At 41.3% G+C, this 27480-nt stretch overlaps 1 protein-coding gene across 3 annotated transcripts in view; it reads left to right on the top strand.

The window, feature by feature from the left end:
• ntrk3b (neurotrophic tyrosine kinase, receptor, type 3b) overlaps positions 1–27480 on the top strand; it is a 176157-nt gene that overhangs the window by 110927 nt on the left and 37750 nt on the right. For all 3 annotated transcript variants that reach the window (XM_085766841.1, XM_085766860.1, XM_085766851.1), the window contains exon 11: positions 24163–24351. In XM_085766841.1, coding sequence (XP_085622967.1) covers positions 24163–24351 — 189 coding nt within the window. The remainder of the gene's footprint in view (positions 1–24162; positions 24352–27480) is intronic.

Genomic DNA, 27480 nt, shown 5'->3' with positions numbered 1-27480 from the left:
CTTTACACATGGAGGGGGAGGAGAGAGGAGGAGGTATGAGGTAGGAAGGGACGATTGGAGAAAAATGCATAGAAAATGAAGAGAAGAGAAGGAGGCGTTCAGGGAGCTCGGACAGGCTGGCTCAGCTGTGCTGACTTTCCTCTGTGACCGTGGGAATGAGCTTTTCACCATTGTAGCTTCAATTGCTTTTGCCCAAAGGCAGCTGAGGGGCTCTAAAACAAACCCCTCCTGTCCTGAGAAATGTAAAGTCAGCTATAGGTTTATATAGAGCAGCTAAGGCCATTATAATTATGAGATTATTACAGCAAAGAAGTACACACACGTGACTGAAGTTGAAATAAAGATGCTATGTCATTAACATGCAACATGCAACAATGTGACACACCACATCAGGCAATAAACTGAAAATGACCTCATATGCATGATGTACAAAAGTGCAGTTTTATTTACATCATGTCTACAGCATGTTACATATGTATCCTACTGTAGGGCTAGGGATGTGCTGTGCTGCATTTGTGTGTGTGTGTGTGTGTGTGTGTGTGTGTGTGTGTTTGTACATGTGTGTGAGAGCACTTGATTTAATACCATCTCCAGGGACTGAACCCTGATTTAAGAGCGTCTTCATGGCTACCACGGCAATAGGCACTTTCTGGGTCATGTGAGAGATGGCATCCTTTAGATTTATATATCAACCCAGACCACTCCCTACACACACACACACACACACACACACACTCTCTCTCTCTCTCTCACTCTCTCTCTCTCTCTCTCTCTCTCTCTCACACACACACACACACACACACACACACACTGCGATGTACACATTTTAATGTGAATGGGTTCACATGAAAGAGAGACATGAAAAAAGACAGATATAGTTTGTATGTATGTGTGCCTGTGTGTATGTCTGTGTGTGTGTGTGTGTGTCTGTGTGTGTCCGCTACCTTTGCTCTGTCAACAGTAAAACACAGTTGAAGCCTATTTCCACTGAGAGAGGAGCAGCAATATGTTTTGGACCAATGCTGTAGCTAAGATAAAATCCACGCTCCTGCAGCACACAATCTGATCCTGCTGCTGTGTCACAGGGCAAAATCCAATTTCCTCCACACTGTGAAAAAAAATGCAAAACAAGAAAAGCAAAACATTTTTTAATCAATGATTAATGCTTTGCAGGGGATGGCTATTTATCTTTTGGATATTCCAGTAGGCCAAAGTGTTGCAGTTAATATATTGTGTGTACTCGCAGTAGGTTTTTGGCAGAATAATTGTATGATAAGGCCTGGCACGTCTTTAACCTGAGCTTTTGTGTCTCCCTGGCCTTCCTCCACCAGACCATGTTTGCCTTCTCACAACATGACATTTGGAGCGCAAATTGTCTGGCCTTTTAGAAGGCTGGACTGTCTAGCTCATACTGACAAGACAGACAAAACAGTTTCTGAGATAACTGCTCCATCCTCAATTATTAGTCTTCTTTGAACTGAATGTTCCCTACTCTGTGCATGTCTGTCATCTCCCAGCGATAAGCAGGGCCCACAGCGCCGCGACAGCTCTGGTGTTGCTACTGGACTTTGTCAGTGTGCCACTCAGGGTGCCGAGAAGCACTTACTCATAGGTCAGCGTGAGACTATCAAACCAAAACATCAGGACGTACGGACGAGAAGAACTGACCGTTTGCTAATGTCTTCCCTGAACAGTGTTTGTCCAGTCACAGCTCAGACACTGTAACTAGGCACAGCAAGCCAAGTCAGTCCGTCGATTCTGGATTTCACATTGTGCCTAGGTTGTAGTGAGAATGATACTCTGTAGATAGGGGTTTACATGGTTTATCCAACACAAAACTGATTTAACAACAGATTAAACTGTTTGTACATTTTGTGCTACAAATGTTACTATCTCACTGTCTATGGATGTTTTATTTAAAAGGTTATATTAAAAAAGACATTGTTATTTTCCACATCTCCTTTGCTGTATCTAGGTATTAAGTGTGAGCCACAGCTGTGGATGCTACTGAATCAGAGATCAGGGTAATCTTAGTAACTCTGTCTTGAGGGAGGTAAACCCAAGATAAAATTGCATCTCATCTCTTTTCTTTTGTAACATCAAAAGTAAATTATGCTGCTTGAATCTCGAATCTCAACTTTAACTTCTGTAATGCACATCCAAGTGTAAGATAAGCAGCAAAACCGGGTTATATAACCTTCTGATCTCATACTTTTCTTATATTTAGGGCTCTAACTAAATAAAAGAACACTTCTTTTGATTTATTTCGGCACCTTCTATAGATCATCATCAGGTGAGGATTCTTACTTTATAATGGGGACGTGCAACATTAGCCTCAATCTTTTAACATGAGATCAGTAGCCATCATCTGGATAGAGGGCCATTCTCCAAGGTGATTGATTTAAACCAAGTCAGCTGGAAACTCAGCCAGAGATGGCATTTTAAGCTAACATTAGCTTAATTAGCTGGCTAACTATGATAAATTCTTGTGGCGATAGTCGCCATTTTAGTTGACAAACTCAACAGAAGCCGACCAAAAAATGAGAAGCTGTTGTTTTTCTCTCTCTCTCCCTGACACTATATTTCAAGTCTGATGTAAGCATAGTGTTTGCTTAATTCTCTGTCAGAGAGTGCCATTTGTGTTTTAACCAAAAAGCACAATCAGAGTTTGAAGATATTAACAGTTTGGTTTGCTGGTTTTAATGCTGGCTTTATGTAACTTTTGAGTTTTCTGTTTGGGTTTGGATTTTTATGAGCTATTAAAATAGCTAGTGGGCCAACAATCACATCAAATCACATCAGTCCTTTATCCATTAACTAAGTGGCTCAGCATATAGGTCAATAGTTGTCCATATTTTAAAGACAGTGTAGGAGATTAGGTGGTTAGAGTAGCTAGCTGTAATTTTGGATAAACTCCATTATGTGCTTTGATTTTCTCTTATGAGCAGCAGTTGTCACAGATATGTTGCATAAACCTCTTTCAGCTTTTCAACAAATAATTCCGTCTAACTTACAAATGAGAGTCAACAGTCATGCCGATGCACTTTGGCTGCATCTCTCTTGCGGATGCAGCCATCAGTAATTTAAGCATGCAGCAGGGAGAGGCAGTGCTACAGTAGCACCATCTGTATGTAATCCTCTGCTGATTAGCATGTAGCACTACTGTATTGCTCAGATAGCCAGCTCGTCTTGTTGCCCCCAGAGTCTTAATCCTTTCTCCTCCTGTTGTGTTTCTGCTCCACTGGGGACCAATCGCGCCAATTCCACTCATCTAGCTTGATAATTAGTGACAATTGTAAAAGTAATTTACAAACTCAAGCGAAGCCATTGAGCAAATGGTGCCAATTAACTAGAGATGCTAATGTGGGCAGAAATGCGGAAAAGCAACATCCGACCTCCATTACAGTGAGAGGAGGAAGGCCAGGAAGCTGTCGTCCTCGTGTCACTGGGAATTGTCCAGGGAGGAGAGGAGAGGCGATGCTCATTGTTGGACTGGGCATGTCACCATGCTGCAGATTATTCTCACAATACAAGTCCAAGTCCCAAGAAAAGGGCAACAACATTTCAGTTTACATTTAACACTATTTGATGATGCCCTTATTTTCTGTCACATCTTTCAACTCCTGTACATCATCAACATAGCACACAGCTCAATTTTGTTTTTGTTTTTTTGAAAAGTGCATCATGCTCAAAACACAAATCATCACTTTTATTGCACTGAGATGTTGCACAAATTGTTGTTAGTGTCAGACGTGGTTCCTGTTTGAAAATATTCCCCTCTTCACATGAGATGATTTAATCAATTTGAAAATGTGCTTTTTTATCATGATACTTGCAGCCTCCAGGTTCCCTCCTTGTCCTTGAATTCATCAAGTGAAATAGCACGGAAACAGAAGATAAATAAGTAGTTTAGCTCAATGGTACTGTTTGACCATTAGAAGTGTTCTAACAGTCCAGTGGAAAGCTAATTTAATCAACCAGAATAAGTTAAAGTCACGCTGTGCTTAGACTGTCGATTAGGGTAGCACCTTTGCTTTGCTGTTTACCAAGGTTGCTTTTTTTTTTTTAATCAAGCTAGCAAAGTGGATTTAGTGATGGCGTTTCAGGTCTGTTGGTTTCTTGATCTAGCACATTTTGGTCCTGACTGAAATATCGCAGCTCTTTGATGGATTTGCAATGTGGAAAAGACAACAGACATTTTTACTCATGTCTTCCTCATGTTTGATTGTAATCTGGACATTGTTTCTGTGTGTCTTATACTTTGCTTCATGACCTGTAGAGTAGCATTCCCATCAGCCACTCTAACCTGCTTTTTCTTTAGGGGAGCGCCGGGTCGATTGATACACGGGACGATTGATACACAGCGATTTCCTCGAAAACCAAACAAGCTTGAGCCGTCAGATTTTGTCACTATGTTCAGCACTCAACACCGACCAATCCTGGGAAAGCTTGTCAAATTACGTCACGCCATTCAAAAGTTATTAGCGCGAACCGGTTTTTGACTACGGAAAGTAAAATGTTACGTGCGGTAGTTTTTTTGTGATCAAAAGTTGTATTGTGTGTTTCATGCAATAATAATATGACCTAACAACAGATGAATTCGTACATAAACAGGTCCTAATGTATGCAATGTCATAGTTTTGAAGTTTAGAGGCAAAACAGGTTGAAGTGTCAGTAGTCGCTGCAGGGACGATTGATACAGCTGTTTCAAATGTCCCTCACGCCACCGTGCGTAGTGATTGTGGTCACATTGCGCGATCAATATCTGTATATAAATCACCGAATTAATAGGCCTATTGTTCTGCAATGAACAACAACCGATTTGACCCGGCGCTCCCCTATTTAAGCAATATCACGACAGGCCGTGGTATATGCTCATTATACCACGGCCGGACAACCCCCTTAGAGTGGTATAATGAGCATATACCACGGCCTGTCGTGATATATTGCTTTTATAAAACGGTTACGAATAAAGGCAATATAAAAGAGGGATACGCAATCAATTTCATGTAGTTTTATTCAACCAGAAATACATGAAGAGTTGCAAAAGCAGATAAGTGCCATTTTGAAAAAAATGAGCTGAGGCTTTGTAATTATTCTTTGCAAAGTGTTGTTTTCAATAAAACTTTATTTTTTTGAGATATGTCTGTTTTGTTACATCTCAAAGTCACTCAACTTTGGTTTGACTGATATCACCTTATGTAAATAAAAAATAAAAAATGAAGATTCTAGAATTTTTTAAAAATGGAGTTATCTGCTTTTGCAAATGAACTCTTCATATCATCAAATAAAATAGCCTCACTGTGAAAAAATAGTCCCACCTCTCCAGACGTTAGCTCCAAGTTAGCTCTGCAGCTCGTCTTTTCCTCCGCATTTTTTCAGGTGAAAGTCACTGCTCAATCCCCTCTACCATTGTTAACCCTCCCCGGAGGTGAAAGTCAACCTTAAACATGTGAATTCAACTACTTTAGTCCATTTTTTAACATCGTAAAAACATCAGCTGTCTTTTGCTACGGACTGCAACAGTCCGTTGTCATGGATACATGACAACAACTTCCATTGATACCAGTCATACGTGCCTGACGCGGAGTGATAGCCTATGCTGTGATAAGGTTTTAGAATAGTAGCCGTGGTATATGCTCAATATACCACGGTTAACAACCAATCAGATCGCCGGATTTCACCTTTCCGTTTTATAAATGGTGACATTTCATTTATTTATTTAAAAAAGGACAGTGTGCAGTGACATTAGTTAGATTAGATTAGATTAGATTATACTTTATAATCAGATCACTCTGAAATTTGTCTTGCGTCCCATGACGTCCAAAGTTTCACATAAATAATACAAAATCCAAAAAACATACATTTACAGAAAGCATAAATGTTACCCTCACATTTAAAGAAAAACACAAACTACCTTTGACAGACACAAAAGAGTTCCTCAGCCTGTTCAGTCGAGCACTCTAAACCTTCTGTTTGATGGCAGAAGCTGATATTCCTCGAATAACACATGAGAGGGGTCAGATGAGATATTACTTGCAAGAGACAACATTCTTTTAGTGTATGCTGCTTGAAAATGTAACTCCAAAGTTTGACCCACAATCTTTGAACAGATATGTAGCAGTCTCATGGCGCAATTCAGTTATTGAAACAATAAAAAGATGGCTGCACCAGATTTAGCGGAGCCGCTAATTTCCACCCTGTAGTCCTGTAGCGACAAACATCAAACATAACAATTACGAATTGACAGACAAACGGTTACGACAAACATGGCAATTGGTAAGCCATAGAGAGCCTAAGCGGAAGCAGGAAGCCTATAAGCGGAAGCAGGAAGTAGCCTAACGGTCACCATGGGACCTCAACTCTGAAAAACTCGCCATTCAAATGAACGGGACTGAAAGTTTTATTTCGTGATCCGTTTGAATTGTGCCATGAGAAAAAAATATGTCCTCTACCTGTTTAAAACATCACGTCTCATCCCGAGAAATCAGCAGTCTGTTGTAAAACTATTGTAAAATAAAATTGAGAAGAATCTGTAACCAGAAAGACTACAAGTCGCGTAGGTGACGTCACACACCAATTGCCGCCCTTTCCCGTGTCAGTTGGTGACGTATTTTTTGTGGGACACAGATCTGTAGTCCGTGGAGCGGTCTTTACACAAAATACACTCTTCTGTTGCCGTTTTATGATAAACGGCTGATTTCTCGGCATGAAACGTGATGTTTTAAACAGGTAGAGGACATATTTCTTTCTCATGGCGCAATTCAATCGGATCACGAAATAAAACTTTCAGTCCCGTTCATTTGTATGGCGAGTTTTTCAGAGTTGAGGTCCCATGGCGCCGTTATACTTCCTGCTTCCGCTTAGACTCTCTATATCTAGTATTGTAGTTTGTTTTTTTTGTCATTCATTGGCTCACACCAATAGTGATATACTTGCAATGAGGTAATATTGTCTGATATATCAGCTTGAATGATGTTATGGTGAGGCTCTAAACACTCTACAGCAGAGTTGATCACAATATTAGCTGTCGAGAACAACAGCAAGTTACTGTAACTGCTTTGTCCACCGACCCTTTGCAGTATTTTCTGAGAAATGGGTGAATGATTTCCATTTTTTCCCCCCAATACAAACATTCCCTGCCACTGCCTCTCTTGTTTGTCTGGAATTTAAACTGACAGCCATTCAGTCACAAGCTCGCCTGTGTACCGTTGAGGCCCTTCGGTTTTCAGAATAACCCTCTCTTCTCGCCATAAATCAAGGAAGTCTGCAAAGCTGCTGGCATGTGGGAACATATACTGTAGATGCCATGAACAGGTCAGATGTTGGTGTGTTTGTGTTTAAGCAAACAGAATGTCTCAACAAAGCTCGTTATTTGAAGTCAAGGCCCCACTGTCTCATTATGATGAGTGCAATTGTTGCTCAGTTCAGTCTGCTTTTCGTTTCCTCAAAGTGATGTTATGATAGTCTACCATTTCTTGACACAGGTCTTTGCATGTGTTGTGTCTTTCTGGCTACAGGGGTTGGGTAGTAGAGGGCAGATGGGCAATGCTACATGGTGTGATCTGCTTCTCCACATTCACAGATGGTTGGTCCAGTCTTGTCCCCCGAGTCCCCAATTATTCAGAGCAACCCTAGATTGTCCTGTTCTTGTTCTCAGGTGGTTCAGGCGTTTTCCACTGGCTCCATGGTGCGTCTAAGCCAGGAGGTAGTTCTTCAGCAGGTGGTATTTGCATGTCAACTGGTGGGGGTTCCTTTTGGAGCTTTTCCATCCAGAGCTGGAGTCAGGTTTCTTCCCGGGATGTTGTTAGGGGTTGGACACTGAGAAAGCTTCTTCTTGACTTTAGTCGTTGTTTCGGAGGTTGACATCCATGGAGATTGTGGCATTCATCTATTGTGGCTTTTGTCAGGGCTAGGGCCGTGGTTTTTAGGGTGGATGCTGTTGCTGAGTTGGTTTCGTGCTTCCAGCTTTCTCAGACCTGAAAAAGAATCAGTAATGTGACTAATCCACTGCATACAGTTGAGAACCTTGTGGTTAATTGTGTAGTTTGGCCTTTTTAGAATCCTCTCCTCTGCTCTCTTCTCATCTCCTCCATTGTCTTCCCTGGGATTAAAAACAGGAGGTGTATTCCCATTCTGTCAGTCACTTTTCACTCTGCCTCCCAGGCTTCAGCCTCTATCAGTGTAAACAGAAGAAGGGAAGCAGTGTTTGGTGTTTTCCCCTGTCTAAAAACCTCCTTTTGGTGTCTTTGATCCCAGGCACTGGAATAGTAATTGCTATCACTTAGGAAACAAAATGACAAGCCCTGCCAACAGCTTAGCAATGCAAATACAAAAGAGGAGAGAGCAGAGTAGTGGGGATAAAGGTCTATGAAGAAGAGTTGACACAGTGAGCATTGGTTGCGTGGAGGTCCTGAAAGTGCAGCTGAGATGTTTTTGATTGATGTTGAGATGTGAGAGAAATCCTTTCATGTTACTACATATATTTTTAATGTTGTAATCCACCAGACCATGCTTTTCTTGGCACCATCTGGTCATTTCTATTTTTTCCTGCACTCTTTCAAAGTACACCCATAGGGAATTAATATGCACATCTCCACACATTCTGCATTTAAGGGCACATACTCAAGCCCTCCCTCCCTTTTGTGTCCATATTTTGGAAATAACAATTAACCAAGAGCCAAGCATGGCACAGAGCCTGCGAGTGAACATTGAAAAAAGTTTGGTTATTATAAGAAACCCTTCCAGAAGAGCAGAGAGCTGGCCCTACTGGGAGCTGAAGTCTGGCCTTTCTGGCTTTCATAAAGTGGACACAGCCAAAGCAGTGATGGCTGGATGCTGGTGATTCAAACAGCATACAGAAAGAGAGAAATGAAGGAACTGGATGGCTCCTCTTCCCTCTTTAAAGCTGTAGAAGTGGATAAGCCTCTGGTGTTATTCACAAGCTCCCTCTGACATCCTCTGTTGATGTTTATTTAAATGGCACTCAGATCGGTGTGGAAATCATCCCGTTGCGAATGCCCAGCAGGACACAAAACAGCTGGGCTCTGGAAGGGGAACAGATAAAGAGAGCGAGATAGGAATATTTTCTAAAAAAGGACACAAGAAGAAAAAGAAGGGAGAGAAAACTTGAGGGTTTTATGTAAAGGAAGGGATTTGTGTGAAATGTATTTTGTGTAATGAGACGCCCCAATTCTGCTCTTTGAAACAGCGTTACCTGGAGCTGGAAAATAAAAATCTCTCCTTTCGCCTGTCCCCTATTGAACCAGCTGTTCTTGGCTTACACTGGGCATATCCTCCATTTCACAAAAACACTCCACCGCTGTAGTTTCTCAGATTTAGTCGTCAGGATGCTCATCAGAGGAGGGTGTCATTTCTGAGCTCCTGCTGGGAGATTGCTCTTTCTGCTAGGACATTCTGACACACAGCGTTAATAATGTAGCTTTCTTTTCATAGCACTCACAAACACAGCCAGCGACCCTATTGGCCGCCAATAGAAATGTCCATTCACTGAATAAGCTGCTGCTCTTTGCTCTATTTGTTGATGCATTTCTGCCGACTTAGTAGGGTTTGTTGCCTCGGCATGAAGTGTGTTGGACACCCATTTTGTTCTTGCAACATGGGAACGCTTTTCTCAGTGTGACAAGCATCATTTGACAGTCCCCTGTCTCAGCATCCTCAGCATCCAAGCCCATTTACAGCCAGCTCATTCACTTTATTGCTGTTCGCTGATGGCAGCACTTTGAAGTGTTTGCTAAGGGATGGAGGGGGAGGTTGCGTGTGGGGGTAGGGGAAGTTTAATTGGCTGCATTAGCTGGTTTGCTTCTCTTCCTCTTTCATGATGCCCCCCAGTCACATAGAGTCGGATTAGGCGACCTACATTTTAGTTTTGCCACCCCCCCAATCTTGAATCTTGAGTCTTCCTCATGTCTTATTTAGGTTTCTTTGAAGGATCCCAGTTCATCTCCAGCAGCCCATCACTAAATGAGTCTTGGTTGTTTGATTTGTATTAAAGGAAAAAAAAGAGGGACAATAAGACGTCCTCCAGCTCCAGTCCATGGTCCTCTGTGTTTACATTGACATGAATTTGCTCACACAGACTACAGGGAAAGTTAAATTTAGCAACTTCATCCCTATTCACATGACGCTGATTGACAGCCCACTGTGGGTAATGATGTGTTTTGTTTTACAACGTGTCGCCCACAGCAGTCGCCCTTGGAAAAGTTTTGATGTTTGCTTTGTTTGAAATGCTCATAATATACATCCTGCATGCCATCTCTTGAATTATGTTTGGGCTGGTGACGCTTCCATACACTGTAGAGGACGACAGTCAAATCAATCATTTTAAAGAACTTGAAATCTTTGGGGAACAAACTGTTGAATCACCCCAAAATTACCTTCAATCTGCATTTTGTTTCGGTCTACTTCATTTGTTTCTGTACTGAGCCTTTGCACAACATAGGCTTTACTGTGAATGAACGACACGGACAAATATAGAAGCTTTTTGGTGCTATTAAAAACATTTTTGAAAGGTACCACATTATGAACAGTCCACTGAGAGGAAATAAGTATTGAGCCAATTACAAAAGAGGTAACACTTAAATTAATACTTTCTGTAATCCTCTTAATTGCACTTTGTCACACATACTATAGCACTAAGCTGTTACATATAACCCTCATGGTGCCATTAAGACCCATTTAACAGCTTAGGAAACATTTTCTAAGAAGTTTGCTCAGAACCACACGGACTACTTTTTTCTTTTATTATTCATATTCTGCCAGTCATGTATCATATTTGAAGTATTATGGGGTGAAACTCGTACACAGACTAAAAACCTGTGAAGACGTGAAGTCCATTCTCTGGGTCTAGTACATGGTACAGTGTTCAGGTTCAAATGAAGGGGGGTTGATGTTACACCTAACCTTGGCTGTGTGCCCTGCATGACTGCCCCTGTAAGCCATCAGTCTGCTGGGAGTCTGACTGAAATATTAAAGAGCCTGTTTGCCTGCCTGCTGTAGCACCTCACTACTGAGCAGCCTGTGTATAGCATATGCCAAAGCTACTGCACTGTAGATGTGTAAGAGATAAAGAACAAGGTGAAATAAAGGCCTCACAGTAGCTAAGACAGGATTGAAGTTTACCTGTTACATGAGGTTTTCCAGCACATCAGACACCATACTGCATTTGCATACGCTCACAAAACTATACCTTAACCACAGTATATCCAAGATTTATCCCTTACCTTAGTCACAATGTTGTCAAGATAACTGTTGACATTGGACATTAACATTATCTGGATGTAATATGTAATGTTGAGAAAAGTAATTCCATGCCTCAATTATCTTCCTTGGTGAGAAATAAAAACTTGATACATGTACTGCACCAAATTCATAAGGAGGTTAATGGTGGGTAAACAGCAACAGTAGTTGGAATTCACATCCCAAGACACACCTGTGTAGACTTGTTCAGATTTAACTGGAATTAAACCGGATGAAGAGCTTCAGAAAGTATGCAATGAAATACTGTAAATATACCATTTATGTTACGAGGTAATTTAAAACGTGTCATCAAGTTAAACAATTTTGTCAGCATTATTCTATCTGGAGTTCTCTGCAGTGGTGCCCCAATTGTGTGGGCTTAGTGGCCTCACTGAGACTAATGAGTAAATAGCAAGTACATTAATTAACAATGTTTCCTCATTATGTTGTTGGAAAACACAAGTTGGGCTATGTCATACAGTACACTACACTTTCTTGTGCCTATGTCTGTTAGTAAGTCCATCCTGGACATAATGGTTTAGCAGGTTAAGGTCAGTGTGACGTCACAAAACGTTTTAGCCATTTCACACAGCAAGTAAGACATCCTTTCACACAAATCGCTCATATTTTATAAGACTCTAAACAAGGATCTGAAACTAGTCTGAGTGGCAGACAAGCGTGGGGCACTAGTTGTACAGTAGTTAATCTCATAACGGATAAATATTAATCTGTTTGTACAAAAGGTCACGGTCAGTTTTTAGGATCAGTCTCCAGTGGTCTTGCACAGCTGTATCACAGCTCAGTCCCTTTGAGCTCTCTCTACCTCAGTAGCCACCACAGTGCATAACATGCAGGAGCCTCGTTTTTAAAACTGCCATGCCATGGTGCAGCATTGTGCACTGGGCTCGCTGCATGATTTATACATTTACAACAATTATTTAATACTGATTGATACCACCTTAAATCCCCCATCCCGAAAAACATTCTGGAGGCTGAAGTATGCAAACATTACACTTTTTATGTTGGTTTTGTTATGGGCAGCATTATAAGTAGGACTGACAACAAGAACATAGAGTGTAAGGATTGTGCAAAAGATTAGGGGTTTATTTCCAGACTTTGAGATTTAATTGACATTTGATTATATTCGGAAAATATTTAGTTACTTTCACCATGTTAGGCATACTGGATGCTTTATTCCATGCAGCTGCACCATCCTCTCCTACTGGACAAAAAACAGGTGACAATTTAATGGTGAGACAGTAGTGATTAAATATATAGAAATAATTTTGATTCCAGATATCAGTTAGATTTTACAAGAAGGTGATTATTAAACAATTACTCACTCCTAGTGAAATGTAACGATGTTGAATTTAATCATCGTGATAACATGGATATAACATAACGATTCTATAATCTGACCTCAGTTCACCACCACACTGTCTGTGTTGCCAGTTGCCCCTTTTCTCCAGAATATGCGTACACATGGTTCAGAGTTTACGTATGGGGAAACACATTCTCCCGTCAAGTTTGTTTTTTATAGATCACAACCTTTGCGTGGAAAATGTTGTACGCCACTTTCAGGCCCTGTTTTGTACATGCCACTCCAATAAATGAGGCCCCAGATATGTAGCTCAGTATCAATGCAATATTAGGCAGTGAAGTGTGAAGGTTGATTTTTACTCACGTGTCTCAGTTAAATATGTAATTAGATAACTTCCCCCTCCTGTGCACACACACACACACACACACACACACACACACACACACACACACACACACACACAGTCAGCTTCCTGTCACTTCCCTCTCTCTCACTCCTCCACCTCCCGGGTTAACAAATCTGTTTGGTCCTGAACCCTCCAATGAAGGGAGGCAGTTGTGAAAGAACTGAGGCAGGAACCAAGACCCCTGGGAGTAGAAACAAGAAATAGGCAGGGGCAGAAAGAGACAATAAAGAGAGATAAAATGAATGATGGGAGTCTTCTTTTAAAAAACGCTTTTAAGTCGAGATGAAACGAGATCATAGAGGAATATAGGTTTTGATCAGTTGCTGTCACTGTCATTCAGAGAGAATTATATTTTCCTCTAATTATTAGTATGATTGCTGGTATCTTGACTTGCTCGTGCAACATTCTGATAACAAAGACCACTGGACTGAGATAAAGTGGTTTTGTAAAATGGTGGAGAGAAAACAAATGAGACTGAGTGGTTGAAAGAGAGAAAAGGAGAGAACTATAAGGAGGGAGGAGGAGAACATTTACAATGATACCTGTTAAACTGTGGCTCTGGGTTTAATTGTGCACGTGTGTATGTAACTAGTCCTGAATGAATGCTTAGGAAATGGGACCTGAATGCACCCAAGTGCTGAGGATGTGTTTAACAATAACCTTAATGTGCTTCCTCAATTTCATTTTAATCCCAGAGTATGAGCACAAAGCACCAAGAGCTCTTTGCTCTTTTGCCTTAACCAGCTGAGAAACTTCTGCAAGACGTCTGAAAAGGTTCCCACTGGTTTGTTCTAAATCCCTTATTTTTTTTACCATTGGTCTAATGTTTGTTCCAAACTAAAATATGACAAAAAAGGATCTGATGGATTGTCATGAAGTGAACAACCCATGAACAAGTTTGTGTTTTGGCAAATGTCTGAATCCTAATGGCTTTCTTTAACTTTTCCTCTTGTGCTACAATGAGGTTGACATTTGTTGAATCAAATTTCCTTTAAGGATCATTAACACATTATGCCAAAATTTGTTCCCTTTTTTTGCAAAACTAAAGGTATAACCCTTGTGCTAATTAGCAAACTTTAGCATGCTGATTTGTTAAACTAAGACAGTGTGATGGTAAATGTTGTACCTGCAAAACATCACTATGTTGCCCTCATTGGGTGAAGCCTTTGTAGTGCCCCTGATTTTCTTTTAGAGCCTCTGTGAGTTTTACAGTCTGGAATTTGAGCTGGACAACTATTGGATGGATTGCTGTGAAATTTGGGTTACATCAAGGTCCCTAGCAAATTAATTTAATCACTAATTAGCAAGTTGTAGCATGCTAAACTTAGATGGAGAGCAAGCTTTGATGTCTGCATTTAAGCTTGAAGCTCTTTTGTACAGTCTCAGAGAGTTGCCATGACTGTAGACTGGGTTTTAACTCAAGTCTATAATGCAATTATAATAACAGAAACAGTGGTGATTCTCTGAGTGATAGTGATACACAGAGATAATCAGAATACATCAGAATTTCAGGGTGTCGAAGAAAACAAAATGCTATTGGACTCGGGAATATGAAGGTGAGAATGGATCAGTACAACAGTCTTTGAAAACATTTTCTATCAAAAAAAAGCAAAATCGAAATTGAAACTGGCATCTCTCAGTCTCATTGCCAGCGTCACACTGGAAGACACACAATCATGTCTGTGTGCCGCCGACTACTTCTCTACTCATTTCTTATTCTAATTAATCATCTTCTTATTAAAGAGAATAATGATAATTAAGCTAAATTACGTGTTTTATCAGTGTTGTATATGACATTTCTGCTCCGTCTTTTATGTGAGCCAATTGATGGTATAGGAACCACTTTTAGCTGCAGTGTAACAATCATCAATATCCATTGTGGGGATCTGACACAGCTGGAGCGCAGCATGTGCTTGCTGCTGCTGTTTTAGGAATGTTATCATTCATCACTGTGGATGCTCACATCATTATCGTTACAGTTATCTTTCTTGGCGTATGTGGCCCTTAAGTCTTGCTGTCCCATGGTAGCAATGCACATACAGGAATGGCTACACTGCTCCTCCTGTCCCAATCAGAGCAATCAGAAGAACACACTGATTTGTGTCCTTGGCTTCTCATCTACCGGTACCTTTTTCACCTACTGGGCCACACACATCTGTACTGTGAGTCTGTGAGCAGTCAACTGTTCATGTTCATGTGCAGACTGTGAAAACATTGTTTTCTCCTGGGAGCACAATGAAGTAGCTGTCTGTCGAGCTACCCAGCCAGCTATAAATATTTATAAATAGGGAATTATTCAGGTTCGGTGCTGCCATTGAGCTGATTCGTTTTGCTGATATATGTCTGTTAAATTAACATCTGTGCACGTTTTGCCTGAATTTATCAAAACCAGCTCCTATGACTAATAATTAAATAATCTTCACGCACCCCCACCACCACTGAAACACTTGTTGCCTCTCACAAGAATGGTGCAAAGTATTAGCATGCTGAGGATTCACCCACAGCAGGGGGGCTGAGATGGTACAGATAACCCAAGACCCAGGGGGGAGGGTCAATGCAAAGGTCTATGCTTCGCCCATATGTGAGATTAAGTACAATAATTTATTCACTGACTTATATCCCTAACAATACAGTGTGTGCTGTATGTATTTATGTATAAATATGTGCCAAACTACATTTCATCTTGTCATCTGATATCCCAACCCCCGCTGTTATTGTGAAAATGGTGCAGTCGAAACACTTGGCCAGTCAGATGTCGCTCGCTCTCGGCCTCTCTCCCTCTCCCTCTCCCTCTCCTCACAAACACACTGACAACAGGCACGTCTGTCACAGCCCCTCCTCTCCGTGCACATCGAATCAAAACATGATCATGAGAGGGAGGAAGGATTGTTGTTGTCTTTTCCCCTCAGAGAAGATGGCCGTACATACCTGCAAGTCAATATGGACCGCTTGGGCAAGTGGAGAAGTGGTGTTAATTCTCCAACGCTCCCTCAGTCCACATGAATATTGAGAAATATTTTCAGACTCTAAAGGGTTTGTCATGAGGAGGCACAGCGACAGTCTGGATCAGAGGTATTAACAAATCACAGTACCTTGAGACTTTAGAAAACACATGGAAGAAAGCAGAACAGTCAGACCAGTGTGATTATTAGCTATCCAATTTATTTGTTCCAGCCTTCAGCCAATGCCCCCACCCACTCGCTCTCTCTCTCACACACACCACTGTGTTGGGGATTCTGAAGTGTGTGTGTGTGTGTGTGTGTGTGTGTGTGTGTGTGTGTGTGTGTGTGTGGATGATTTTGTGGGCTGCAGTGGCTGAATGTGACTCTCAGTCTCGTTTTTGATTTAACATGCAAACCCTGCCAGATGCTTGATGCTGGGGAATCGTTTCATATTCTAATGCCCTGACAAGAAATATAGCCACTGAGTGTGCAGTTGCTAGCATGCATATGTTTGTACTGCGTGCGCTGCTGCCTTTACTGCTGTGTTTATGATGCAAACTAGCTTCTGTAACAATGCCACTGTGAGCTTTTCATTTCGCCCCTTTCTGATTATATTGCCATGAGAGAGGAATGAAACCACCAACAAAGTGAAGACTTGCGTTGTTCTAAATATCCTCTCAGATTGCTGCATGTTTTCTTTGGGCACATAACAGGTAATAAAATGTAGGTCCTGGTTTTGGTAAAGATCCCTTGTCTGTCAGAGTCATAAATCAAGGAACAGCCTTAGGAAAGCTCAGCTGGTGGATGATGTCATTTTCCATCACTTTTCAGACTTGTGTAAAATTGCTTCGTCTGTCTTCAGGGAGCTTAAAGGGTAATGTGTTGTCAAAGATATAAAAGCTGATAGGGCACTGTGGGAACCGAGTCAGAATAACAATCTCAGTGTTTTGTTTTATTATCATCATGAGCATCAATGCCACAGATATACAGCAACACGAACTGTAATTGGCTCAGTGCTGTGTCATGATTGTAGAGGACATACAAGTGGTTTCAGATACAATGACTGATAGGTTTACTACAATTTCAAATATATGTGTATTCCTGGCTCGACTCTGCCAGCCTTCCCTCAGCCTTCACCATTGTTTACACCACAATATGAACAGACATTCTGAGCTCTATGTGGCCAACTGTAAATTGTCGGTAGCCTATTGCAGAGGACCGTAAATATAAGCTGTCCTAGCGCTCAGTTGAGCTTGGTCACCACTAACTGGACAGGCAACAGCATGCTGTCCAGAGGTGTTTGACTGTGTAAGAGGCTGCTGTTTGGATCGGGTGAGAAATGCGACGAGCGTGGGTTCGCTGCCGGCCTGCGCAGCTGCTACTTGCTCGCCATCCTCGTCTGTGAGTGGGAGGTTGAGTGAGCAGGTTGAGGCCATTTGTCAGAGGAGCTATTTACATGTCTTCGTCAGTGCAGCGAGGGGAGTTGTCATCTGAGCTTCGCACATAACCTCAAGGCTTCTTCACACAACAGTGGCATTTGGCAATTAACTGGCCTTTTTATAGCACTAATGCTGCACTCACTGTGCAGATTTACACGGTGGCTGCCACCAAGTTGGCAGCCTCAATCTCAATGATATTCTGTTGTTATTTGGGGTCACTCAATGGTTTATTACAGTAGGTGTCAAAAATGCCAGGGAAGTGGCTGGGCTTAAGGTTACTGTTGAGAAATGCTGCCATAGTGAGTCTCAGGAAATCAGGAGCTATAATTGCAACAGTAGATCAGCAGATGAAGCTGCTGTACTGAATAACAGATGACTGATAGATTTATATATTAAAAAAAAGCTTGAAGCAGTGTGACAGTTGTTAAGTATTTGATTGCTATTAACCCATTGTCCTTGCCTTGCTACAACCTCAATATTAACTGTTTTTAACTCTTCCCACGACTGGATTTAATTCAGTTTAAATCAATTGTTAACTAGAAGAGGGGACTTGCCTTAGTAAGTTATGCTTCCTGTGTTCTCTTTTTCATTTTACATGTCCTCAAGTTAATTCCAGTTCTAATTAACTACCTTTGAAAGAAATCTGTGCGATAATTACCACAAGGAGGTGGAACGGAAGCAATCACACTTTGCACAATTTATTCTCCACCACAGGGAAAACCCTACCGAGTCACCCCCTGCTGCCTTTTCCGTTTTTCTTTTTTTTTTTTCTTTGTCCGAAAATTCACCTTCAGCACTCACTTGAGTTTGTAGAGACATGGAGACGCAGAGAATCACACTGCTCCATAGACTAATACTCCTGCTGGTTTTTAGTCAGGTCAAGTATATTTGCATAAATAATACTAATAATACAAATAATACAAAAAATACTGAGAGAATGTCATGCTTATAATACATAATGTTTCTGTTCGGATGATTAAAACATGAACAAGGACATGTGTCACTCATGCACAGCTTCCACAAATTGACCCTGGTTCAATATGATCCACTTCCAGAGGCACGAGCAGTTTCATACCTATATAGTCCAACCTGTGCCAACCTACCAGTACAGTTGAATTAAAAAGAAGCATGAAAGAACAGCTGGACAGTGAAGCTTTAAGATAAAACAGTTTGGTAAACTATTTGTTTGGGACTATTTTCAGTTAGGAATTGATGCATTATTGGGACCCTGGTAAGCATTTCCAGACACAGCTCAGTGTGTGTGGGATTGACTCAAAACAATCTACAGCGTGTGTTCATGGTGATGAACAGAGTTCTGCAGCAGACAGAAAAAAGCTATATTAAGTTTTGGCTACAATATAATATGAGAAATACTTGCTAGTGGAATAAACTTATTGTTGGTTTTGGTCATTTCTTGGGATTTGTGGATTTGGAGAATAATGTGCACCATCTACAGACAAAGAAAGAAATGGTTTCTTTAATTTTGAAACATGAGTGTTTTATTCTAGTGTGTAGCTGCTGTTTGTGAACTGTGGGTCTGTTTAATGTTTTATACTGTATTATACATTTTAAATGTAGAAGTTTTGTTAACTGAAGCATATTTTCTGCTGAATAAGCTGAAGAGCACAGAGTTCACACTGCTGCGCCAGTACAAGAACTTTCTCCAGCCCAGAGTCATGTCTGCAGGTATTTAATTCCTTTCACGCTGAAAACAGTAAAAGCTTAACAACTTTCAACATTAAACTGCTGTGTGTAGCCTGAGAGGCAAAACTCAGGGTAATAAAAGTAAACAAAGCACTCACTTGCTGCTCCAGTCCACTAACTGCTGAGTGCACAGTAATACCTGAAGCATATCAACATTTTTGGGGAACTAAGATCAGAGAGACTTACTGTATGTAGCAAAATTATTAGGGAGCAGTATAAAGAACAGAGACGTTTCCCTCCCATCCACTGATTAAAGCTTCAGTTGTGAGTAGTGGGAAATTAGAGACAAAGAAAAAAACTAATTAAGGTCAAGTTTCTGAACAAATAGTCAAAGGGAAATCCAACATGTGTTTGATTTGGGAAAACAAGTGTGCACACACAAAAATATCTCTTGTTGAATCCCTAGCTAAATTGAAGCTGCTACTTTCCTTTTCGGTAGGTGTTGCAGGTTAGCTGACATCTTGTTTTTTGTTTTTAGTTCACTGTGATTATGCTTACACAGTGACAAAGCCTGGAGATAAAAACGTTGACTTGTGACAGACAGGTGGCTGGTTCAAAGGTTGAAGCTTTGTTTTAATTCATCATTGAGTCCTGGTTCACAAATGGACTGTCTGGCCCGGCACCTGAACAATACCATAATGAACAGGTCCATTTTAAAACCCAGGAGGGGAAGACCACACTGTCTCTGCTCCTGTTGAGTAAATTAGATTGACTTCTAAACTCTGTGAAACAGATGATGCAGATGTCACACTTGATCAATTGATTCGGCTGAATTAGCTAATGCACCTGCAAACTGCACTATACATAAACATAAAACATTTCCTCTACCACCACGAGCCACGGTTGACGAAGGTTACGGTGTAGGAATATTGAGTAATGTCGTCCGGAGTGACATTTCTCCTGGAAAATGATGGAGAAAGCTTTGCTATAGTGACATACAGTAAGAAAAAAATAGTTGAAAGATGTTGGCGAGAAAAACAGGTTTTCAGGCAAAACACTGAAGGATGTTAGCAATTCAACTAATGTTCAAACAGCACACCATCGCGACCTAAACCATCTCCAAAAACATGCCCTGTCTTTTAGATGTAACATGTTAAGTGAATAATTTTGTTTTTCAGACAGACAGTACATCAGGGTATTTTTTGAATAACATGACTTGATAATTTCTCTGATTAAATATGATTGTTTTGAGTCATGTCAACAATTTTGTTTGTGTTGTATGTTGTCTCAAAGGTTTGACCTTTTGGTTTATGTTCTTAGTTGCTTTTTTTTTTTTTTTCGAATTAGCATTTCAAGCATCTCTCCGGTCTATATTAGCAGTTTTATTTTGATAAGCCTCATTCCTTCCTGACAGACAGTCCCAGAACACAGCAGGCCCTCAAAACCAGGAATCCTACTCTGTCAAGCTGTAGCTACTCCAGACATGACTTGCTATAACTGTCAGAGACGAACTGTGAGTATTAGAGTTAGGCTCAGAGTATTAAAGCCAGGCTGGCTGGGGGTCCTTTGGGGATCTGTGTTTTTGTTATATCATTTTGCCATATGTATTGCCAGCCATGACGTCTGTTCGACTGACTGAAATAGTGATAGTGATGATGCTAATTTTAACCAATGGAGAGAAAAAACAAACAAACAAACACTGGCCTTGTGCCTTTAGGAAGGTTTACGGCAGTGAGATTTTTGCCCCACCCACTAAAAAATCTAAATGGAATTGGTTGATTCATCAGTCACTTTCTCGACAAACGCATGCAGCTAAGCAGGCGCTGAGACTTCAGTCAGAACAAAAATGAGGTTAAAATTACAATTTTAGGCCAAAAAATATGTTAATGATTAAATGAAATAGATTAAAAGATATCATTTAAAATGCTGATATATTTGGCCTTCTATGAAGGCCTAGAAGGCCCTGAGGGTTTCCCACTGCTGACCATCTACTACAACTAATACTTAGAAGCTAGTCGAGCTACTGAAGTGCAGCAAGTGAATGGATGTTGAGTTGTAACATTCAGTGAAAGAAAGACGACATTTTATGTGACTGACAAAGAGGAAACTTGCTGCATCTAGATTACCCTCATTATATTCTGCCTCACAGGTCAAGTCTGCATTTGAAAGGTAGGCAGTGCTTGTGACTAATACGAGCTGTGGTCCACCACTGTTATATTCCATACACTCCTGCAGTTCTTATTTTAAGACCCAGTAGCAATTATTAACACTCAAGAGATACTGTATATTAGAACATATGATAACACATGAATCAGTGCCGAAACTCTAAAAGACACAGGCAGAAGGTTGCATCAAAAATAATTGTTGACACTAATCCTTAAATGTACAGATTTTGTGCTTTGTGGACAAGTCAAGTGAATTATAGGGTTCAGATGCTTCAAGACCAGTAAACTAAATTGAGTGTCAGAAGTGTATATGTACATGTTATTCAGGGGTAGACATGGATGTCTATGTATTTATCATCACACCTCTCATATCATAGACCTAAGTAATAGAAAAAATGAGGGCAGAAAAACCATCTGAAGCTTTTAGTCAAGGTGTCACTGAATGCACCCTCTGTATGAACTATAAAAGCTCTAATAAAAGTTGTGAGAGGAAGGAGACATGAAAAGAATGGAAAATAGTCAAAAGTTTGCACATTTCATTTTCCCTTCCTCCTGAATAAATCAAAGTTGGTTTAACTCATTGAGTGCCGCGCTCCTTTCCAAAGTTTTAGTCAAGTGTACCGGCAAATTAGACCATATTTGACTTTTTATTTTAGAGCCATAGTGTATTCTATATTATTGCCACCAACACATACTGTGGCTCATTTGAAAGGTTTAACTTTATCCTTCAAATGGCCACAAACCGTTTGTTTCTACGTGCCTCCGTTCCTGAGAAAAGTCAAGCTAAACATGGCTGGGTTTCACCAAAATCCCTCCTTTTTTTCTAGAAAAGGAGATAGAGCGTCTTTTATGAAAGGTGCGCTGTTTGTGCCTGTCGCTCTTCTCACACTCGCATTTCTGGATCAAAGGGCTCGTATAAGATAAATATACACAACAATTGTTGTTCTATTCACAAAACCACCATCGGGGGCGGGGGGGGCGCCACTAAACAACAATAACACAGACGCACCGTGCCGTGTCACAGCCTCTCGCCGCGGAACGTGAGGCTCTGCCGGCCACAGCGGCTCGCGAACACCGGTCCCGCCGGTGGTCGCGGTCATTCTGTGGTACGGGTCGGTGGTGCCGGTCTGCTTTGGCCCAGAGACCATCAGATTTTACCGCGGGAGGACTTTGGGGAGGACACGGTGTTGCTCCAGATGAAGACCGGGCGGGACTGTCGGCTGAGAGCTTCCTGGTTCAGCTCCCAGCTGCTGCAGCCTCGCGGGTGAGAGCAGAGCAGCAGCGGAGCAGCTGCGCTGCATCTGCATGCAGAACTCCGTTTGCAGAAGCTGAGTTATGATAAAAACTTCCAGATCATGAGCTGTCATGTGACTTTGATCGTCATCTATTTCAGTTCTCCTCGTCGTAGAGTCCCCAAATTTACATATAATGTGTATTAAAGTGTCTATTTTCATAATTTAAAAAAAAAGCAAAAACGAAAAATTTCGTTTTTGGCACTCAACGCATGGGAACGAAAAACGAGAAATTACGTGGTTGGCACTCAATGAGTTAATAGAGAGGAACTTTACTCTCAGATATATGTTTGGAGGGGAACTGTCCGGTGCTGAAACTCCATTCTGTGCACAGGCAACATCTCAGATGATAAAAACCCTCTCAGAGACCATTGGGCCTTTTCATCACGGAGGAAACATAAAGCAATTTTTAGGATGTTCTCAAGTCAAGAAGTATAGTTTCCCCTTCACTCCTCAGAAAACCTTCATCTCAGAAGGAATCAAGTGAGAGGTTTTTGTGTAGTTTCAAGTGCTGCGGTTTGGAGTGAGGCCAGGCATTCCCTGAGGCCTCATCCATCTGGCGCTGCAGTGTGATCAGATTGGTTTTCATTCCATTTCATATTGTATTAAAAAGAAGAACATACTACCTGGATCCCTTTCAAAGCATCTTTTCACATATTTTAAAGACTTTGACCTATGACTCATGCAACGTTGTGATTCCATTTCAATTTGTAGCTATATGTTTGAAACAATGCAGTGCATGCAGTATATATCTCTGCCTGTGCAGTGCAGTGGAGGGTCAGAGGCACGAGCAGAGATTTAGTGCTGTAGCGTGCAACTTGTCCCCAGTGGTTGGGCAGGTAGTCACCCGATAAGGACCTGTGCCCCGCTGTGCCCTAGCTCTGCACATCTCTCCAATAAAGTGGGTGCTCAGGTATGAAAACCCTGCATAAGAGGGAATGTTGTAAATAAATCACTGCTTTACATGTGTCACTTGATCACACCCCACCTTCACCCCACCCCGCTGCAGCTGAGGGTCTATAATTTGACATGACTGAGTCTTGATTACTATTTACTGTGTTGTCAAGGTGTGTGTGTGTGTGGGGGGGGCATAACTTTGTGGTTAAACAGATTTACTGTCACCACACCACTGAATCAGCCAGTGTTGACTTTACATTAACTCGCTGTTTCCCATCTTCTCCCTCCTTCTTTCCATCCCTGCTCCTCCCTGAAGATTGCAGTTGTCACAGCTCGGTGTTGCTTTTGACACAGCAGTGATACAAGAGCAAACAGGATCACATTGGCTGACAACAGAACTTGACTTTTTGAATTTTGATTAAAGGCAGGAAATCATGACTGAGAGGCATGCGTTGTATGAAAGAAGCCTTGCTGTTCTGTGCTGATAATGATTCAAATGTTTATTCGTATGTTGAGGCGGAGGTAACTTGTTTTACAGATTTTGTTAGATGAATGGTTGTATTCAAAGCTGTGTGAATGCACATTAATGCACACAAGCCCCTTTGATATCACTTTAATTTACATGCACACTAAGGACACTTACATTTGGTGTGTGTCTGTGTTGGTTTCATTGGTTTGGCTAATAAAACCAACACACTTTGAAGTATGTTTCTGTATGTCATGATCACACTGATCAGCTGTATTATAATTAACTGACTTCAGCTCAACATTTACACTTTCTTCTGCTCTTCTTCCAGGTCCAGTAGCTGTGATCAGTGGTGAAGAGGACTCTGCCAGCCCTCTTCATCATGTCAACCATGGGATTATTACTCCCTGCACTCTGGATGCGGGTCCTGATGCGGTTGTCATAGGGATGACTCGAATTCCCGTGGTGGAGAATCCTCAATACTTCAGACATGGACACAACTGCAACAAGCCAACCACCCGTGAGTCTCCTTAAAGTTTCTCTCTGTTGGCCCTGCTTTATCACAGCAGTGTGTTCCTCAAAGGAACCTCCATATAATGGGCTTGTGCGGCATTTCACAAACACAAACCTCCACACAACATAAAGAAACACACAACATCTGATCAGAGAGGCAGATACCAGTCACTACATTTTTATGAGGCTCATTCCAACCATTGCATCTCCATGTGTAATTTGCTGTTTATCTTTACAATTAGATGTGCTCAGGCCCTTGGGGCAAAAGCATAATTTAGTGTCATCTACAGTCATTGTGATTGTGTGGTTAGCATAGGGTGGCACAGTTCCAGGCCCTTCATATAGGATCTGTTTAGACAAAAAGCAGCCTCTCTATACTGTACTACATACTGGTGTTCAAACAGCCCAGAACCCTCCCTCTCACTCTCCCTCGGGACTCATGTTCCAGGTTGGGGAAAGACAAGACCACTTTAAGGCCTAATTACTCACAATTACATCAACTGCTCAAGAGAATCAGCAGAAAACAACTGTGCCAGCAGCCAGCCGCAGCCTGGCGCCTGCTGCTTCCCTTCCAGAGGATACTAACCAAACCAACTGGATTTAGTCAGGGCAGCATCTCTCCTGCTCTCTGAATGGCAGAACAACAGATCAGCTATTCGGTTCCTGTTCAACTTCAAATTGCATTGTTTACATCTTGGTTCACTCTCAAAATAGCCATTGGTCAGACTAGGATAAGTTGACTTCTGAGTTGGAGCCAATGAGAAGGAAGAAAATTCCATTTAGAGGTGATAAATAAATGACGAATCTTATGTATTATGAATTGCATGAATTGTTAATGGCCAGCCGGTGACTGATTTATAACATCTCATGCCTTGCACAGGAGATCTGATTGCGAGCTAATGAATAAATGACAGTGCGCACGAATGAAACTTTCTCCAGATTACTGTGCACCTGGACTTGAAAGTCAGCCCATGCATGTGCATGATGGCAGCTTCGACGTAGGCTTTTAGCAAATGTTCCTTCTTTCAGAATACAGCATCCTTTGTCTTTTTTCTCTAATTTAATTCTTTGTACATGCATGAAAAAGGAAACTGTGGGAAATGAACCCTGAATTCATCACAAGGTCATAATGGCCACTGCTTTCTGCCATCGGCTGGAAAAACAAAATGGCTCTGAATGGCTTCTGCCTCTGCTGCAGCTCATTCCCTGAATATGAATGTAGTCTTTACCCTCAGGATACACACACAGGGAAAGGAAAAGTCTGTGTATCCATGTGTATATCTGTATGTGTGTAGGTGTACAAGAGTGGAAATGAGTCTCTGCATGTATGTGGATGTAGGCGTTTTGGCTCATAGGTAGAACAAATTTGCAGATGTGTCACCTCACTTTCCGCCAACTCCTCTGTGGTTTGATAAGTGTCTTCAGCCAGGGTCCCCTCGGGTCCCCACTGTCCTCGTAGCCTTGCTCAGTCTGATTGTGTTGCAGCTTCACGTGTCAAACAAAGCGCTTCCGTCAGCTCACACACAGTATGGCTGCTTTATTGATGGTCGACCACCAATCCATAATGTATTCATTCATTTACTTGAAAGCTTCTTATCCAGGAAAATAGCTTGCTGCCAGGGTGTCTCTCTTTCCTTCTCTTTCTCTCTCTCTCTCTCTCTCTCTCTCTGTCTCACTCATTCCAGCAAGTCACAAACTAACACACAAATACATAAATTTCAACACACCCACGCGCCTTACCTATGTCAATCAAGAGTTCAGGTCAGTCCCAGCTTCCTACACCAGTCCTCTGGATAATTTATAGAGTTTCTCACTGTTGGGCTGAGTGCCAGCTATACATACACTCTCTCTCTCTATCCCTCTCTCTCGCTCTCTCTCTCTCTATCCATCTCTCTCTCTCTCTATATATATATATATATATATACAGTATATATATATATATATTATCTCATTCTTCTCTTCCGTACAATGTAAATCAAATTATATATATATATATATACAGTATAGTATATCCTTAACCTAGCCCAAGAGAGAGTTGTTATGTAAGGTATATCTGTTCCATTGGTTGAATACATCTAGTCAAACAAAACAAAACACTCAGTATCTTTGGATGTCAGGCTGAGACACCTGAAAATGGTAGAAGAGCTGCTGTCACTTCCTCACTGCCAGAAGGAATGTATAAAAAAGGACAATTATCCAATTGTAGTTGTCCCTTAGTTGAACCACCAACCTGTACACGTGCTGCTGTAAAAAAAGCTCGAGAGATAGAGGGCATTACAAAAGAATAGTGTTAGCAAATGTGTTGTCTTTCGGATACCAATAAACATGAAGCACTGACATGCAGTTGATTCATCTTCCGCATGAACCAGTGGCCTCGGATTTTTGATGCAGTAAACAGGCGAGCCGTGACTGATTAGGACGTTTGTTGAGATCAGCCGTTTTTTTCCAGCTGGAAAAGGCCAATCCTGGGGAAACGCAGCCGCATTAGGGAGATAAAGGCAGAAAAGGCAGAGGACAATTCTTTAGTCTAATGACAGATCCATATCTAGCAGGATCCGCTGTCTCCCAGCAAGTGGCTTTGTTTTATCACTCAACTTGCTATTTTAATTACGGATTTGTCACATCCCGCTGGCCAAAATTAGACAATGGCTTTTGATGTTGGAGTATAGCGCTTAGCCTTTCATTATATCCATGTTATTAGGGATATCACATGTGGGCACAGCTCGGACAACCCCTTTCTCTGTCCCCTCTGCTTTTGGAGTAACAGAGACATAATTATGCTCAAGGTGATGTTTTTGAAGATTAAAATGTTTCCAGCAGAGACAAGGAGTGACTAATTTAGTGGCTTAAAAGCTCAGCAAATTAATGGAAATGCAGAGAAGATTGATTGAAAGGTAGTTACGTTCCAAGACTATTATTCCATGAATTATAGTCTGAAACAGAACATCCCCACAGGCTGGCCAGCTGTGGATTCAAACAACTTTATTTTGTTTGTACTGTAGAATGATGTAGAAAGATGTTTTCCCTTAGCTCAGCCTAAAGAGGAGCAAAACAGAAACTTCCCCTCCAAAAAGATGCGTGAAGATGCCAGGTGGAGTCCTGTGGAAGCTATATTCAAGTTAAAATAACATTGAAA

This window comes from Trachurus japonicus, chromosome 3 (assembly GCF_045865225.1).
Source record: "Trachurus japonicus isolate A0001 chromosome 3, Traja_1.0".
Lineage (NCBI taxonomy): Eukaryota > Metazoa > Chordata > Actinopteri > Carangiformes > Carangidae > Trachurus > Trachurus japonicus.
Note: the sequence above shows the minus strand (reverse complement) of the source record. Positions and strands in the feature narration are given on the sequence as shown.